Here is a 15,147-nt window from a genome sequence, read left to right as displayed (position 1 = left end):
ACAATAACAATACAAACAGACATTTTATAAAACATACATATATTTAGCATTAAAATAATAAAACATTCCACAAATGCTTGCTTTGCTACTGAAAGCACTAATAAAAGAAATTGGATCAGAGAAAAACTGTCCTGCATCATCAGTTTCAGAAAGTGTAAGATATTAAAAACAAGTTTTAGGTAACTTTCACTTTGCCAAGAAGTTCAGATGTAATCTGCAAATAAACATGTACTTTTTTTGCCCAGGTGGATTTCTCTTTCTCAGTACTTTCAGGATAGGTCACACTTTCTTCCTCATGCATTTCAGATGCTGATCTTCCATTAAATCACATTTGCCTGATAAAACACATGCTAAAATAATCTGAATTTTGATCACTCATCAGTATTTTCAAAATTGATTTCAAAGCAGAATGAGTTTTTCCTCCTTTTTCTGATCCACTGTGCCACCAACAAATAAAGCAGGCTACAAATGGCAAGCTTAAAAACAAAATCAGAATTTTAAAAAATTGAACATTTAAGAAGTAGTTCCTACATGTCAATTCTTTAAAAGATTGAGAATACTGTCTAGTAAATCACCACACAACATAAAAAATAGATTTTTTTCTAAGTTAATGTTTTGCGAGTTTACCTATCACATTCTTAGGTATTAATAATGGAAGAGAAATAAAAAAGGAAATAGAGTCATCAGCAAGGACAGATAGAAGAATGATAGCCATGTAAAACAGAAGAGTGAACAAATATAAAAGGAAAAAATAATATTATGGTATGTAATTTTTCTTGCTCATAGGCTTGTCTTTTTGATGAGATATTAGATTTTTGAACAAGGTAGGGTATGACAATCATAGATAGCACCTGTATTCACCTTTTCATGAGAGATGTGCCTTTGTTCTCGTGAAGTAACAATTCCTTCTCTAGTTCTCGATATTACTGTTTGTTTTGTGGCTTTATCACTGGTAACTACTACCGTTGCCTCCTTTCTCATCTGATTTTTATAGCAATAAAGAAAAAAACAAAGCCTTAACATTCATTTTGACAAACTGGTCATCAAAAGAAGGGGAAAAGGAAAAGTAAGAGAGGAATGCAAGTGAAGGAAAAATAGTAAGGGAGAATTATTTTATTCCTAGTGGGGAAATTATAAGTGAGATATTAAAGGAAAAACTTAATCAGTGTAAGAATAATGTTAGATAATAAATGACAAGGGAAAATACAGGATCACTTTCATAGAAGGCATTCTTAAACTTAAAAACAGTTTAAGAATAACTAGTTCAATCCTGCTATGATGGAAAGCAATCGAATAAGTGATCCACAAGCATTCCTTTACAGTCCAGATGCTCTAAACGAGCATGCATGCTTTCACAGTGCACTGGGTAATATCTTGTTAATTTGTCACAGTGAATCATGCTTTTTTGCATGTTGGATGAAGGGATAAAGGGGAAAATCACAGAATGGCTGAGTTCTATTTCTACCTGCTCCTGAACAGGTGGAACGTGGACTGCAGTCGTTGCTGTCCTTTTAGCAGTTTGCTCTACAACACGGGGAGCTGGTTCTCTCACCATGGCTTGATCCACAGCAGCAACAACTGTAGCAACAGCTGCTGTTTTTTCACTGTCCCTTCTTACCTATATTAGTCACATCAAAATACATTTTTTTTTCATGTTTTGCATACATTCAGAAGAAGCACAAAACAAGCACAGAGACAGCATGGTGCAAAGAAGCTTTCAAATACTGACAGCAGAAATTTCTCAAGAGCAGACACACAAATATTTTCACACACAGCCTCTCAGATTCCATTTAGCAGATCTATTCAGCAGTGGTCAGTCCACATATAGAGCAAAACCAACGCTCTTTCCAAAAATAGACTTTACCTCTCTATCAGCAGCCGCAGCCTCGCCAGCAGCAGCACCACTAATGGTAACTTGTTCTTGGACCCCGTATCTCCCCTCCCATCTTTCTTCAGTTCTTATTTGGGTGGCACTTGTAGACACTTTTGTTTCCTTCATACGGGCTTCAGCAGTTGCAGTATATTCCTCCTGCTTCCAAGGAGGAAGGACTTCGGCCCCAGCTGTTGTCACTATATGTGTTTTACGAATTGGAGATGGAGATTTCACTGGTCTAATAGGTGAGGTGGAGATTCTTCCAGCAGGAGAAACAGACCTAATGAAAAAAAAAAAATAAATAAAAAAAAATATATATATATATATATATATGTAATTAGTGTTATACAATGACAATTATATAAATAAGTTCAGTCTAAACTTTAATTGACTCCCCATTTAGGGTATCTTCAGTACTCTGTAGTTTGATTTTCAAAAAAGTTTTTGAGGTGTTCTACATGTAAATTGCACTTACCTGTTTTTAACATTATGCTTAATGTGTGTCTTTGCCATAACTGTAACACACAGAATCACAGAAAGGTTTGGGTCGGAAATAACCTTAAAGATCATCTAGTTCCAGCCTCTCTGCCATAAGCAGGGACACCTTCCACTAGACCAGGTTGCACAAAGCTCCATCCAATCTGGCCTTGCACACTGTGGGGCATCCACAACTTCTCTGGCCAGCCTGTTCCGGTGCCTCACCACCCTCATGGGGAAGAATTTCTCCCTTATATCCAATCTAAATCTACCCTCTTCCAGTTTTAAGCCATTACCTCTTGTTCTGTCACTACATATCCTTGTAAAAATAAATCTCTCTCTGGCTTTCTTCTAGGTCCCCTTTAGGTAGTGGCAGACTGCTATAAGGTCACCCCGGAGCCTCTCCAGGCTGATCAACCCCAACTCTCTCAGCTTTTCTTCATAGGAGAGGTGCTCCAGCCCCCTGATCATCCTGGGCCTCCTTTGGACTTGCTCTAACAGATCTGTGTCCTTCTTACGTTGGGGGCCATGGAGCTGAGTGCAGTACTGGAGGTGGGGTCTCATGAAAGCAGAGTAGAGGTGAAAATCACCTCCTTGGACCTCCTGGTCACACTTTTTTTGACGTAGCCCAGGACACTTTTGGCTTTCTGGGCTGCAAGTGAATGTTGCCAGGTCACATTGAGCTTCTCATCAACAAACAGCCCCAAGTCAGTCTCCTCAGGACTACTCTCAATACATTCCCCACCTGGCCTGTATTTGTGATTGGGATCACCCCAACCCATGTGCACACAGCCTTGTTGAACTTCATGAGGTTCGCACAGGCTCACCTCTCAAGCCTGCCAAGGTCCCTCTGGATGCATCCCACTGGTACCCACGTGAAACAGCAGCACTGGATAAGAGTCAATGGACAGTACAAGGCTTGGTAGTCTCTTGGTGACCTCCCTGATATGAGCCCCCAGTAAGCGGCACACCTCCCTAGAGAGCACGTGAGGCCAGCAAATGGTGCCTCTGCACCTCCCACAAGACAGTCACTTACTACAATCACCCACCACCTTTTCTTAGTTGTGCTGGTTGTTACTTGGGGAGCAGATGGGGCTGCCTCGCTCAGCTCCAGCATCTCTCCTGATGTGACGGGTCTTTCCCCTTCAGTCCGCAGAGCAGTGAAGTGGTTCTGCAAGGGCACTTCAGGCTCTGGGAGAAGCCTCTTTCTCCTGCTGGTCCTTGCCCTTGTAAGCTTCCATTGTTCTGCATTATTAGCCCTCCTCCCTTCTGCATGTGCCACTGGGGGAATTTTTGGCTGTTTGGCTGTGGGCCCACTGCAGAACCAACTAACTTGTTCTCAGCCTCCCTGATGTTATGCAGCCTTCTCACGGCTTCCTGCAGCTCAGCCACCGGCTGCAGGAGCCTTGCAGCCTCTCCCTTGCGCAGTTCCCGCTGCCTGGAGGCGTTGCCCGCAGCTGGGACAGATGCAGCAGATCCGCCCGCCGGAGCTGCAGCCTTCGCTCTCATACCAGCGCCCACCGCTCTGCGCGGGGGCTCAGGCGGGGGGGAGCTCACGGAACGGTGCGGGCTGCTGGGCTGTGCGCACTCCCGGCTCCCGCTCGGCCGGAGCCGCAACGCCGCTAACAGGAGCGCCTCCCGCGCTGCCGCACCTCGCGCTGTTCATCGGCGGGGTGGCGGCTGGGCGGGCAGCGCCCGGGGCTCGTCAGCGCCTCCCGTGAGAGCTGCCGCCGCGCACGGGCTCCCCGCGCGCTCGGAGTCGCTGCGCTCGGCGGCTGACAGAGTGCGGGTCTGTCACAGCATCGTGGGGTCGTTTGGCTTGGAAGAGACTCTGGGGATCATCCAGTCCAACCGTAACCTAAACCATGTCCCTGAGAACCTCATCTAAACGCCTTTTAAACTCCTCCAGGGGTGTCGACTCCACCACTTCCCTGGGCAGCCTGTGCCAATGCCTGACAACCCTTTCTGTGAATAAATTTTTCCTAATGTTCGAGCTGAACTTTCCCTGGTGCAACTTGAGGCCCATAGCTCAGTTTGATTCCCAAAGAGAAATAACGGTAAATGCCAAAGGGCGTTTCACTCAGGCACATGCTTAAAATATAAAAATACATCATTATCTTCCATTTGCTCTATCTTAACTCTCCTAGTAGCAAAAGTACAAAAGGCTTCCAGGCTGTGACCGTTACATGTTATATTGCAGTCCGGTCTCTGCAGAGGGACAAAATGATTAGTGTAACTGTTCTTTTTAAAAATAGCATGTGGCAGCCACTGAGCAACAACAGAACTGTACCTGCTCCTGCACCACATTTCCATGTGTTGTCCATAGGTGTGCTCAGTGTCCAGGCAAGTTTCTGATCAGGGCCTGCAGTTTTTCCCATACTTTTATAATCTCAGCCACAATAATCGGTAGTCACTTAGTGCTAGTTTCTAAATTTGAATATTCCAAAAATTCAACCCCAGCCCTAGCAGGTAGTTTTAAAGCATATCCCAAACTGCTTTAACAGGTTTTCTAACCTAAATTTTCTTTGAGCCGATTTTTTAATGCTGTATTTCTCAGATAGCATTAACAAATTTCAGCAGTAGGGGGCAGCAGTAGCATTAATGTTTAGATTTATTTTCTGATGTGTTTTAAGTCTAGAAGTGGTTTGCCTAGCAGTGGAGTATTAACTTCTAGTTCCATATGCGCTCTAGATGGCACTATTGAATTATTCTTTCACCTATGCAGTTTGTTCATTATTGCTAGTTCCTATAAATCCATTTTTCCAGTCCTTGCAAGTTATTGTCAATGTGGCAAAATTCACCAGCATACCTAGCTCTGGTGATTTAAATGGGACTCTTTTGAGCACCCAGCTTGGAGATGTTCCTTCCATGACGGTGCTGCTCCAGGATGTTGAAGCTGCAGGACTTTCAATGCAGTTTTCTCCTTACCTGCCTCTCAGCACAGACCTCCTGTGGTCCCCCAGACCACGAGCCCTGCACTTCCAATCACTCATTTTCCCTCTTGAGACCCTTTACACAGCAGAGACAAACTTCATTTTTCCATAACCACATTTACCTTGCCTACCTTCAAAACATTATTTCTGCAGTCATTACCAGCATACATATAAAACGTGTTCACCTTTTTTTACATCTTTCCATTCTGTTCGCCATTCATCAGTGCCATTGCTCTTTTCTCCGTGCACCTAAAACAATCAGGGGCCAATTGCTCTACTGTTTTATTCTCTTTCCTCACGAACTTGGAGCTTTGAGTGCTACTTCAGTTATGTGTAGAGCAATCAAATGGGATTTATTCTCTAAATTATTTTTTTCCATATGGGACAGAAAATTTACAGGAGGCACACACTTCTATAGCAGTAGCAAATACAGCACATTATAGTTTATGGTCAGAACAAGCTTGGTCAATATTAAGCCATTCTTCAGTCTGTACTATGCTTTCGCTCTACAGCATTACTGCTATATATGAAAGTATTCAAAAAGCAATCTTGTTTGAAAGAATAATAAGTTTACCTTACTGGTGAGGGCGTTGGTGCTCTGACATGTCTTACAGGTGATGGTGATTGTCTAACAGGTGACGGTGATTGCTGTCGTGCCATTTGTGCTTTTGCAGCAATTATTGGTGGAGTTGGTGATTTTGAAGGTATAGGAGGCATTCGTGGAGGTGCTTTGTGTGGGAGCTGTTGGGCACCTTCCATGACCATTTCAACACTTGTAAGTGATCTGGCATCAAAGTGGGCTTCGATCTTCTACAATGAAATCAAGAAAACAAGTCTGAGATACTGTAGGAATAATCATCCATGTTTTAGCCTTACCTGGTTTGCTTTTGAAAAATATACCTTTTCAATTCTGGCTTGTCTTGTTTGTGAAATCTGAGCAGTCGAAACAATTGTCTTTGTCTTTTTAGCAGGAACGGCTTCTTCCTCAGCTTTTGGAAGAGAAAACATGGTCAGGAGAATTGCACATGGCAAGAAACGATAAGCAGTTGCAGAAATAAATAAAGTGTCAACTCCTATTATATACAAATGTATATAAACAACAAAGAGTTAAGCAACCATCTGTTTTTCCTGCGCTATCTATAGACAGATAACTGAAAATAATATTTTTGCATTACTGTGTCACTAAAAAAAAAAAAAAAAAAAGTAGATTCTTCAGATTTTTCTTCAGATTTAGTCCTGAATCTCAAATGACTACACAGTCTGGAAGTCTGACTGAGGTGAAATCCAAGCAAGACTGCTCTGGGTAGCATGATCCACTGCTACAATTCTCCTCTAAGAACTGTCTTCATCCTTACCTGGCTCATTTACAAGACCATATACAGTTGTGCAGTCTAATATATCTATTCTATCAAGGCCAGTTTACAAATAGTACTCTGAGAAACGTACACAACAAAACGAGAACACCTGAAAGTATCCCACATTTTTTTCTGTGTCCTGGATCCTCAGATTAAAGACCCATTCTGGAGAAAGGGTCCTTTTAAATTCTCAGTCAAAAATCTTTGGCAAATTTCATCAAAGATATTGCTTTTACACAGCAAGTTAATAACTCTTGAGAAAAAAAAAAGTTATAAATGAACTTATTGATATAACTTTTATGAAATGGTGCATAGTGTACCATTACAACAATGAATGCTCTCTTATTTTCATGGCTTGTAACTTCAACTCTGTTACCTTGAATTAGCAATTCGGCTGTTGAAGTTGCACGTCCTACGTTATTTGTGGCATTTACTGAATAGGTACCGGAGTCTTCAGGGTATGCTTCTGCAATTATTAAGCTGTAAAGGTCTCCTTCTTGTAAAATTTGAAAATCGGGGGAACTTTGGATTTCTACTCCATCCCGATAGAACTTCACCACAGGTGTAGGGATTCCAGTCACTCTCACGTCAAGTCGGACTTGACTTCCCTGCCTTGCAGTCATGCTCTGTAGTCGTTGTGAGAAGTTTGGTGGTGCTGTTCCAGCTGCAGTTTTATTGAAGAAATAAATAGGAAAACAATAATGTCTTAAAAAGAATTCTGAGGGCTAGATATTTTCATTACTAGAAGTGCACAAGGTCTGTTTCTTCTTCGCATGCTACCTTCGGAAACATTCAAAATATTAAGAGTTGATTTGTGAAAATGCGAACACCTTTAACTTTGTTCATGTGTTTAAAATTTCTGGTATTTCTGATTATGCCCATGATCACAAATATTTCTAGAATTAGAGAGACATTGATTATAACCATAGGTAGTATGGTTATAATCTTGGGTATGGTCCTTTATGTGAATTATTCTTTTAAATATCATTTATATCATTAAATATCATTAAGGCCTTCATCCTGAAGAACTTTCTCCTTTATTTTATGTGTAGTTTGAATGTAAGGAGTGTGACAGATCACATGAGCAGAAGTATACAGGGCTAAGCCAGAAGTTTGTAATGGAGATTAAGAGTTTATAAAATCAAGATTAAACTTTATTCAGTTAGATGTGACGGATGCTGTTGGAAATTACTGGTGAGAATACATGCTGAATTCTAGACTGCTTTAGGAAAATTAATCTGGTTTGCTATTTCTTTGCTAATCATGTACTTAGAATCCAAATTTTTTTGTTATCTGTGACACTTCTGCTATTGCTCTCCCACATTGCCAGCAGAGAGAGATGCTTCTTTAGCTGCTTGGTACCTGTGACAAGTAGCTCAGCAGTACTAGTTGCTTGCCCAGATCCATTGGTGGCTTGTACGGTGTATCTTCCACTGTTTGCTTCTGTCACGGCAGGGATCACCAGTTTAGCGCGGCCATCACTAAACGAGATCTGCACACCGGGCAGAGTTGCAGCAGAAAGAACCTGGCCATCCCGATACCAGCTCACCTCAGGAACTGGGAAACCTAAAGAAAAAGTAAGACAAAAGGAAATTAAGATGCTATGAAATGACAGATATCCAAAATTACCATAACAGTGATAGTGGAGTGCAATGGCATAGGCACAGATCTATGTCCAGTAATACAGTGGTAAAGAATTTCTTTTTAGAAAGATCTTTAAAATACATGGAGCAATAGGACAACTACACAGGCTACTGCATTTATGAAATTGCTTGAATGAGTGGACTGTAGTGTTTGGCAATCGTGTCGAGCAATAAAAGTTCATCAAAATTATAAAGGGGGTAAATTGATGCATGTGAGGTATTTTTTCTTTATTTATTGCTAGTATCTAGGTAGTATTACTAATGAAATTATGCAGTCTAATAGTATGGAGACAAAGTAAAAATCAGAGCTTCCAACCAAGTTAAGTAGTTGTCCTAACACTAAATTATTTTAGAAAATGAACTGACAGAAAAAGTGATTGTGACTGTTGTAGGCATTAATATTAAGTGCTATTAAAGTGCTTTGAGTTTTGTTTGTTTGTTTCTGAAGTGAATTCAGTTTGAGATTGGTGGAGAGCAGCCAGCTGGAATCAGCTGTTCTTTTGTTGTACAGGATCATGGGCAGAAGAGTTGCACCTGTATCTACAGCTGGTTTTTTATCTTTAAATGGTGATTTTAGATTCCTAATGGAATTTCTCTTCCCGGTGTTCTACTCAACCAACTTAATTGAACAACTCAAATCCATTTGATGAACAGGTAAAATATTTAAATAAATCACATAAGAAGAACAGCTAATTTAAGGAGACAGGTTCAGCTCAAAGACTTTTTTGTAGTCCTAGAATACCATTTCTCCAAAATGAAAATCCCTGCAAATTTGCTTCATGTATTTCTTCACTCAAGCCAAATCACCAGTTGCACTGCACAGGGGCTCAGGAATGATATCTGAGCCTGCGCTTACTAGAGCTGCTCTCATCTTCCCAGTTCCACTCCCTGTGGTTTGGAAAACCCCAGGAACACAGAATTCTGCTTCCTTTATAGAGTATTCTTCCTATAAACTCATTTAATTATTTGGGGGTTTAATGTGCCAGGAATATGACTGTGTGAAACTAAAATGAGAGAGGAGTTGAGGTATGCAGATTGAAGCTTTTACTGGTTGTCTGCAGTAACACCAGACTTGGTTAGGGAAGCTTTAAATTTTGCTCATAGTTGAAAAACTAATTTTTAGATATATGTAAAACAGAAACACACTCACAGAGAATGTAACCAGTTTTAGAGATTAGAAATCAAAATGGTAAAAGTACATTTAAGTATTGTTTAATTTCATAGATGGAAGTTATCAAACAGCCCTGATGGGGCTGATATAATTCATTTTTGTACTACTGGTATACGACAACTTGGGCATTATCACCATAAACACAGGCTATCCAGAAGATCCTACTTTCATTCAGAGCTATGTGTCTTCAACATTCGTAAAATGAGTTTCAAAATGTTTTAAGCTAAGCTACCAAAAATCTTGCTGTCAATAGTGAATTTCTTGAAAGACTGCCAAAATACCTTATTTTCTTGTTGCAGCATCATATGATGATTAGCAAACAGCATTTTGTGTGATAGGTTGAACAAAGCCTACATTTTAAAAAATTGAGTCTATTTTGATGTTTCAAACTGGTATGTTCAAGGGATTCAAAGTCAGAAGCCATTTTGAAAATATGAGCACAAATTCATAATAAAAGAAATTCAGATTCTCAAACATCAGTGAACAAGCTCAACACTTGATCGGTGCTATGGAGACATGAGGATGGGCACAGTTCTAATGCCAGCAGCACAGTCGACTTTCCTGACAGTGACGTGCTATCTCATGTCCCCTCAGTCAATGCTCACCCAGTGGGGCTCCCCCATGACAATGTCCTGGCTGCTCTGGCATTTACCACTTGCAATCACGGGGTTTGTGTGTTCTGCGCTTTCTGAGCGCAAGGGGAGGTACTGGGGATTTTTGTCTGATATCAGACCCTTGTAAAGTTACACTTAATTCACATTCTGATACAACAGTACAATTCATTTGTTCTAGTTTATGGACTGCAAAATTGCTAAGCTCTTTTTGGTACTTTTAGATTAACCTGTCTCTTCACATTGGAATTGTAGCTCTCTTAATACTTGTATATAAAAGGGCAGTGTTATCAGAGATAAACAGAAAATCTGAATTTCACGTTCACAATAATTCACAACAGACAGTAAGGGGAGACAGTGTAGCAGAACAAAACTTTGTAGTCCATTATGTATGTAATTAGTTCAAGAAATAAAACTTCCATATTTTTTATGCACTAGAAAAAATAAATACCAAGTCACTATCATATCTGTAGATATTGGTGGGTACTGTTGAAGCAAGAAAAATATTCCAGAATACCACAATGTGAATAAAAGCTAACAGGAGATTGTCTTCTATGATATTTGGGACAAAAATACAAATATAAGCTATTAGAAAAATTGCTGCATCTCCTCTTAGTAAGAAGTTCCCCTCCCAAGTACTCCAGGATATCACACAAATAAAAATAGCCAAAATCACTTCATTGAGCCATAACATTATCATCCTAACTTGTTCTAATGATATATTTATATATTTGTAATAATACTAGGAATTGTAATCATTGGTGGAAAGAAACTTTTCATAGAAAATTTACAGTGTGCAGACAACAAGAGAAGGTCAAGGCAATTAACTGAGGAGTAGAGGGCCAAATAACAGAATAAGGCATGAAAAAATATAATGGATATAGACTACAAGACATGTTCAAACACCCCATTTGAACCTTGGGTGAATCAGTGTTAACCAAAGGGACCAAGGGATTAACCACAGTGGACCATAGATGTCAGAGATCTTTATAGTTGGACAGATCATATGTTTGCACCTGTCACAGAGCATCTGGGTAGTGTTTTATGGTATGTGGGTCATCACATTGCTAATGCCTGTAAGACAATATAATTCCATCAGCAGGAGCACATGCCATTTCTCCTTAGTCACTGCCGAGATCAGAGGCACTCTTGGAACAGGGTGTTGGTTATCTGGTAAAGTTATTTCGGGGGTTTGCATGGGGTTTTGCACAAGAAAGGGTGTTTCAATAGTGTGTGAACTGGCAAAATGAAGTGTCCTTTGAAATCATGTGGCATCTTTAAATTACATCAATAAATTATATTAGTCCAGCCATGTGCTACCATCATGATCATGATACACATATACTACCTAGCAACTAGGGTTTTCTACCCTCTTCAGTGGTCACATAGACCTGGATTTCATGCTTTTATGCCCCCTGCCAGAATTCTGAAGTTTAGTAAACTCAAGAGCACAGAAGGTAGAAATACAGATTAGCCAGAGTAAGGCTTAGCACTACATCAATTAAGAACTAGTATATGCTTTGCCTTTTGCACCTTGACTCCTAATTCTGTCTGATCATCATCCAAACAAGATTACTCTCTCTCCACCCTTATGAATTTCCCTTATTAGCACAGTAAGTATTTTTATGTAAATAGTTTGAATACTATTTTCCCCCAGTTTTGATTAATTTAACATACATGAGAATTAGACACCAGTCTTACTGGCAGAATAACTTGCTATTGCCTGAGCAACCTTGTAATTTATGCAGAATGTTTGTGGGTATCTGACAGCACCTCATAGCGCTGATCAGTACCGTGTGATGTGGATATATGTTCACATTTCAGCACCGATCTTTACCCATTCAGATCAGATTATGATCCAAGAAAAGTGTTATCATTTGTCTTAGCAAACATTACTAAAATAATATTAAAAAATAATCAATCTTACAAGAACGAATCAAAACCTTACCACTAATATGAGCCTCAAAGGTTGCGGCACTACCCTCCAGTGCCACAACACTTTGTAATGGCTGTGTAAATGTTGGTGCTTTTGTCGTCATCTTTACAGGCACTCTGAAAGCAAGAAAAAACATAATTAGAAATCAATGGTGAAATTGTTATTTTACGCACATCATTCCTTCTAGATTTTAGGAATATTTGTAATTATTTTAGTAATTATTTACTTTTCTCAGTTTTAGATCATATTGAGCTGGTGAAACATGAAGACTGTACATTTTAACAAAGTTGTATAGCAAATTACTCTTAGGGCACACGTGGCTTAGATGGATGTGGAACTGTTATATTTAGTGAAGCTGTGATCTGGCATTAGAAGTATGCAGCAGGAGAAAAAGTTCTGCTTGACTCATTGCATGACCTTGTGCAGGTCATCTAACCTCTATTTGTCCATTAATCTCCTTTATCTAAAGATAAAAAAAATCTCCATGTTTTTTAATTTAAAAGTATTTTGTTAGTGCAAAGTACTTCCATTCTCTAATGGGAAGACAACTAGGTCACTAAGTAGCAACTGTCAAATATGTGAAGGTCTGCAATCTATTTGGCTTTGAAAGAGTGCCAGGAGGCTTTCTTTTAAAAGCAGTCTGTAAGTAGCAAATAATTTCATTTTACACAGAAGCATATTGGCATTAAAGATGCAGATAAAATTCTACTCTTTCTTAGAGAGTATCTCAGTGGAATTTTGAATATGGGAAGACAGCCACATTCGAAATGTGAGCTAGGATATAAGGTAGCCACTGACACTGATGGTTTGAACAACTGCAGATCCATGTGAAATCTGGAAGAAAAATAGTTCACTTTCTCTTCCTATGCCACAACATCCTACTTTGAAATAGCACACTGCCACTAGAAAAGCTGCTGTATTGCGAATATAAAATATTTACATGAACATATTTATTTACTGATGCTGAATTGTGCAGGTTTTCAAAATGTAGCTACTATCTTCTTAATAGTACCATACATCTGTTAAAATTACAATTTTTCTCATTAAGAAACTCCCCTGAGAGCTTATCATGTCTTACTAAACAAGGGCTAAACCCATAATCTTTTCAAGCCAATCTCACACATTTACTGTTGTTTACTTTGGCTTTTGTGCCTGATTTTGTGTCAGTCCCAGACTTACGAATTAGTAAGGAAGTGAAATTTCTTTCACTATGAGCCAAATTTATGCTACCTTTCAAAGGAGTAAAATTTCTTCATTACATGAGTTCCTTCATTGAAATCAGTGTCCGATGCCTACATACAATAAGTGCATAAGGGCAGACCCGGATATGGGTTTGGGATTTTGAGCTGCTTTTTATTGCCTTTACTGGTTATCTGGACACTTGTTCCAGTTTGACAGAGGAACAGCCTTTTATCAAAGCTTTTCTGCTTTGAAGGTGGGGGAAAATGAGTTCAAATTATAAACGACCAGCATTTCATCACAACATAACACAGTTTTCTGAAAGGAACATGAAGACAAATATCTGTCAGATGTAATTCACTAAGATCTACTTCGGTTGTAACTATGTTTTGAAGCTCAGCTAAAATATATGGAAGTTATATTGCAATATAATTAAACATTATGAAAGCTTAGATATAGATGTAGATATATATGTAATTTCCTGACTCTGGAATAGATTGGAAATCATTTAATTAAGTAGAATTGCCATTGAGTTCACACAAAGTCTATATATTTCATTGTCTAGGCAAATTTTGGTAATGAAGATCTGATCTTATAAGGCTTTTTGTATAATTAGAATTGAAAGTATGCATCTGAAATGTCATGTTCCAGAAATAACCTTCCCAGCCATGAATGACAGCTGACAAGTGTTCCAGAGCTGCCATGTAATTGATACCTTAGCAGTTGATTCCCTTAAAAAGTCATCAGCGCTTAGCTGATACCATGTGCATTTTATCAGAGCTATTCTTGGAGCTTCTCAGTTTATCTCTCAGTAGCAAGCATAACCTTGAACACTCCAACAGAAAGGAGTTTTTAAGTTAAGCAGACGTTTCCAAGGACTTTAAAAATCTTAATTTATATAGTCTTTAACAATAAATATACTGGAAAAACTTTTTTGCTGAGTGTTATCAAAATTTACTCCCATAAACTTAAGACATAATCTTGCCAGAGAATTTAAGTGCTCCATGTCTATACTCAAACTCATACCCCCTATGAGCAAATTTATGAATAATAGATCATATCAGGATTATTCGTGACTGAGAAAATAGTCATTACACTAGCAGAAACATGCTACTAACCTGATTTCTCAAAGTGCCTGTCAGAGTGGGCTAAGCCCAACGAAATCTTCTTGAACGACGTCCTTATCCAGAGTAAGATTTTTTTAGACAATCCCAGCATGAGAATTGTAGAGCCTCTAATCATAAAAACAAAACTACACAGTCTTGACAGTGTAGTTTTGTTTTTTTGCAATCCCTACACCCGAGGCGAGGCGGGGAATGCACGACTGCTCAGAAGTGCTAACATAGTTGTTTTGCTTTATATACCCCAGCTCTGCTGACAGGTCTGCCTCATCATGTCAAAGCCAGTTCTGATTGGTGTCCTAAAAGAAAGTATCTTGTGAGAGGGGATCTACTCGGTGTAACCATACACCACCTGTTGGTTTGATTGACAATGCTAATTTTGGAAGCACAAAAGGGATTCACTAAGGAAACATCACCAGTTCCAAAGATTATGATTTATAATTCAATTTCTTTTATAATGTGCAGTTTACAAGCCCTTGCAAATTTCCTAAGTCATAAGCACAAGATGGAGAAAGCAATAAAGAAGTTTTTTAGCACAGGATACAGACAACTCAGAAGTAGTCATGTCAGTGAGATTCAGCATTACTTTCTTTCATTATAAAACATCCAAGAAGCTACCAAATGCATCTGTCAATCACCAGGCTAAATAAGTAAGCTGAGCTCAGACATGTGGCTGCACACTATTAGAATACACTGTTTGAATTATTTTTTCCATAACTTTGAATTCTAAAATTGTATTTGGTAATACAAAAATTTGGCACTCTGGGTTTGTTTGTTTGTTCATTTCCTTCATTATTTTTTTGTTGGATGTTCCACACAGTTAAGCTTAACCAACAACAGCACACAAA

The 15,147-nt window shown here is 39.2% G+C and overlaps 1 protein-coding gene across 6 annotated transcripts in view; it reads right to left on the bottom strand.

The window, feature by feature from the left end:
• Positions 1-14,499, bottom strand: part of LOC309441494 (titin-like) — a 242,725-nt gene extending 228,226 nt beyond the window's left edge. For 5 of the 6 annotated variants that reach the window (XM_082056180.1, XM_082056181.1, XM_082056182.1 and 2 more), the window contains exons 1-9: positions 14,297-14,498; positions 12,012-12,115; positions 8,001-8,204; positions 7,015-7,302; positions 6,184-6,272; positions 5,858-6,093; positions 1,865-2,153; positions 1,466-1,618; positions 862-981 (exon numbers count right to left, since the gene is read on the bottom strand). In XM_082056180.1, coding sequence (XP_081912306.1) covers positions 862-981; positions 1,466-1,618; positions 1,865-2,153; positions 5,858-6,093; positions 6,184-6,272; positions 7,015-7,302; positions 8,001-8,204; positions 12,012-12,102 — 1,470 coding nt within the window. In that variant the 5' untranslated portion in view covers positions 12,103-12,115; positions 14,297-14,498. Of the gene's footprint in view, positions 1-861; positions 982-1,465; positions 1,619-1,864; positions 2,154-5,857; positions 6,094-6,183; positions 6,273-7,014; positions 7,303-8,000; positions 8,205-12,011; positions 12,116-14,296 lie in introns of all 6 variants that reach the window. The other variant, XM_082056179.1, reaches the window with a different exon arrangement.
• Between the last annotated feature and the right edge of the window lie 648 nt (positions 14,500-15,147).

This window comes from Streptopelia decaocto (assembly GCF_964273445.1).
Source record: "Streptopelia decaocto genome assembly, chromosome: 6".
Taxonomy (NCBI): domain Eukaryota; kingdom Metazoa; phylum Chordata; class Aves; order Columbiformes; family Columbidae; genus Streptopelia; species Streptopelia decaocto.
Note: the sequence above shows the minus strand (reverse complement) of the source record. Positions and strands in the feature narration are given on the sequence as shown.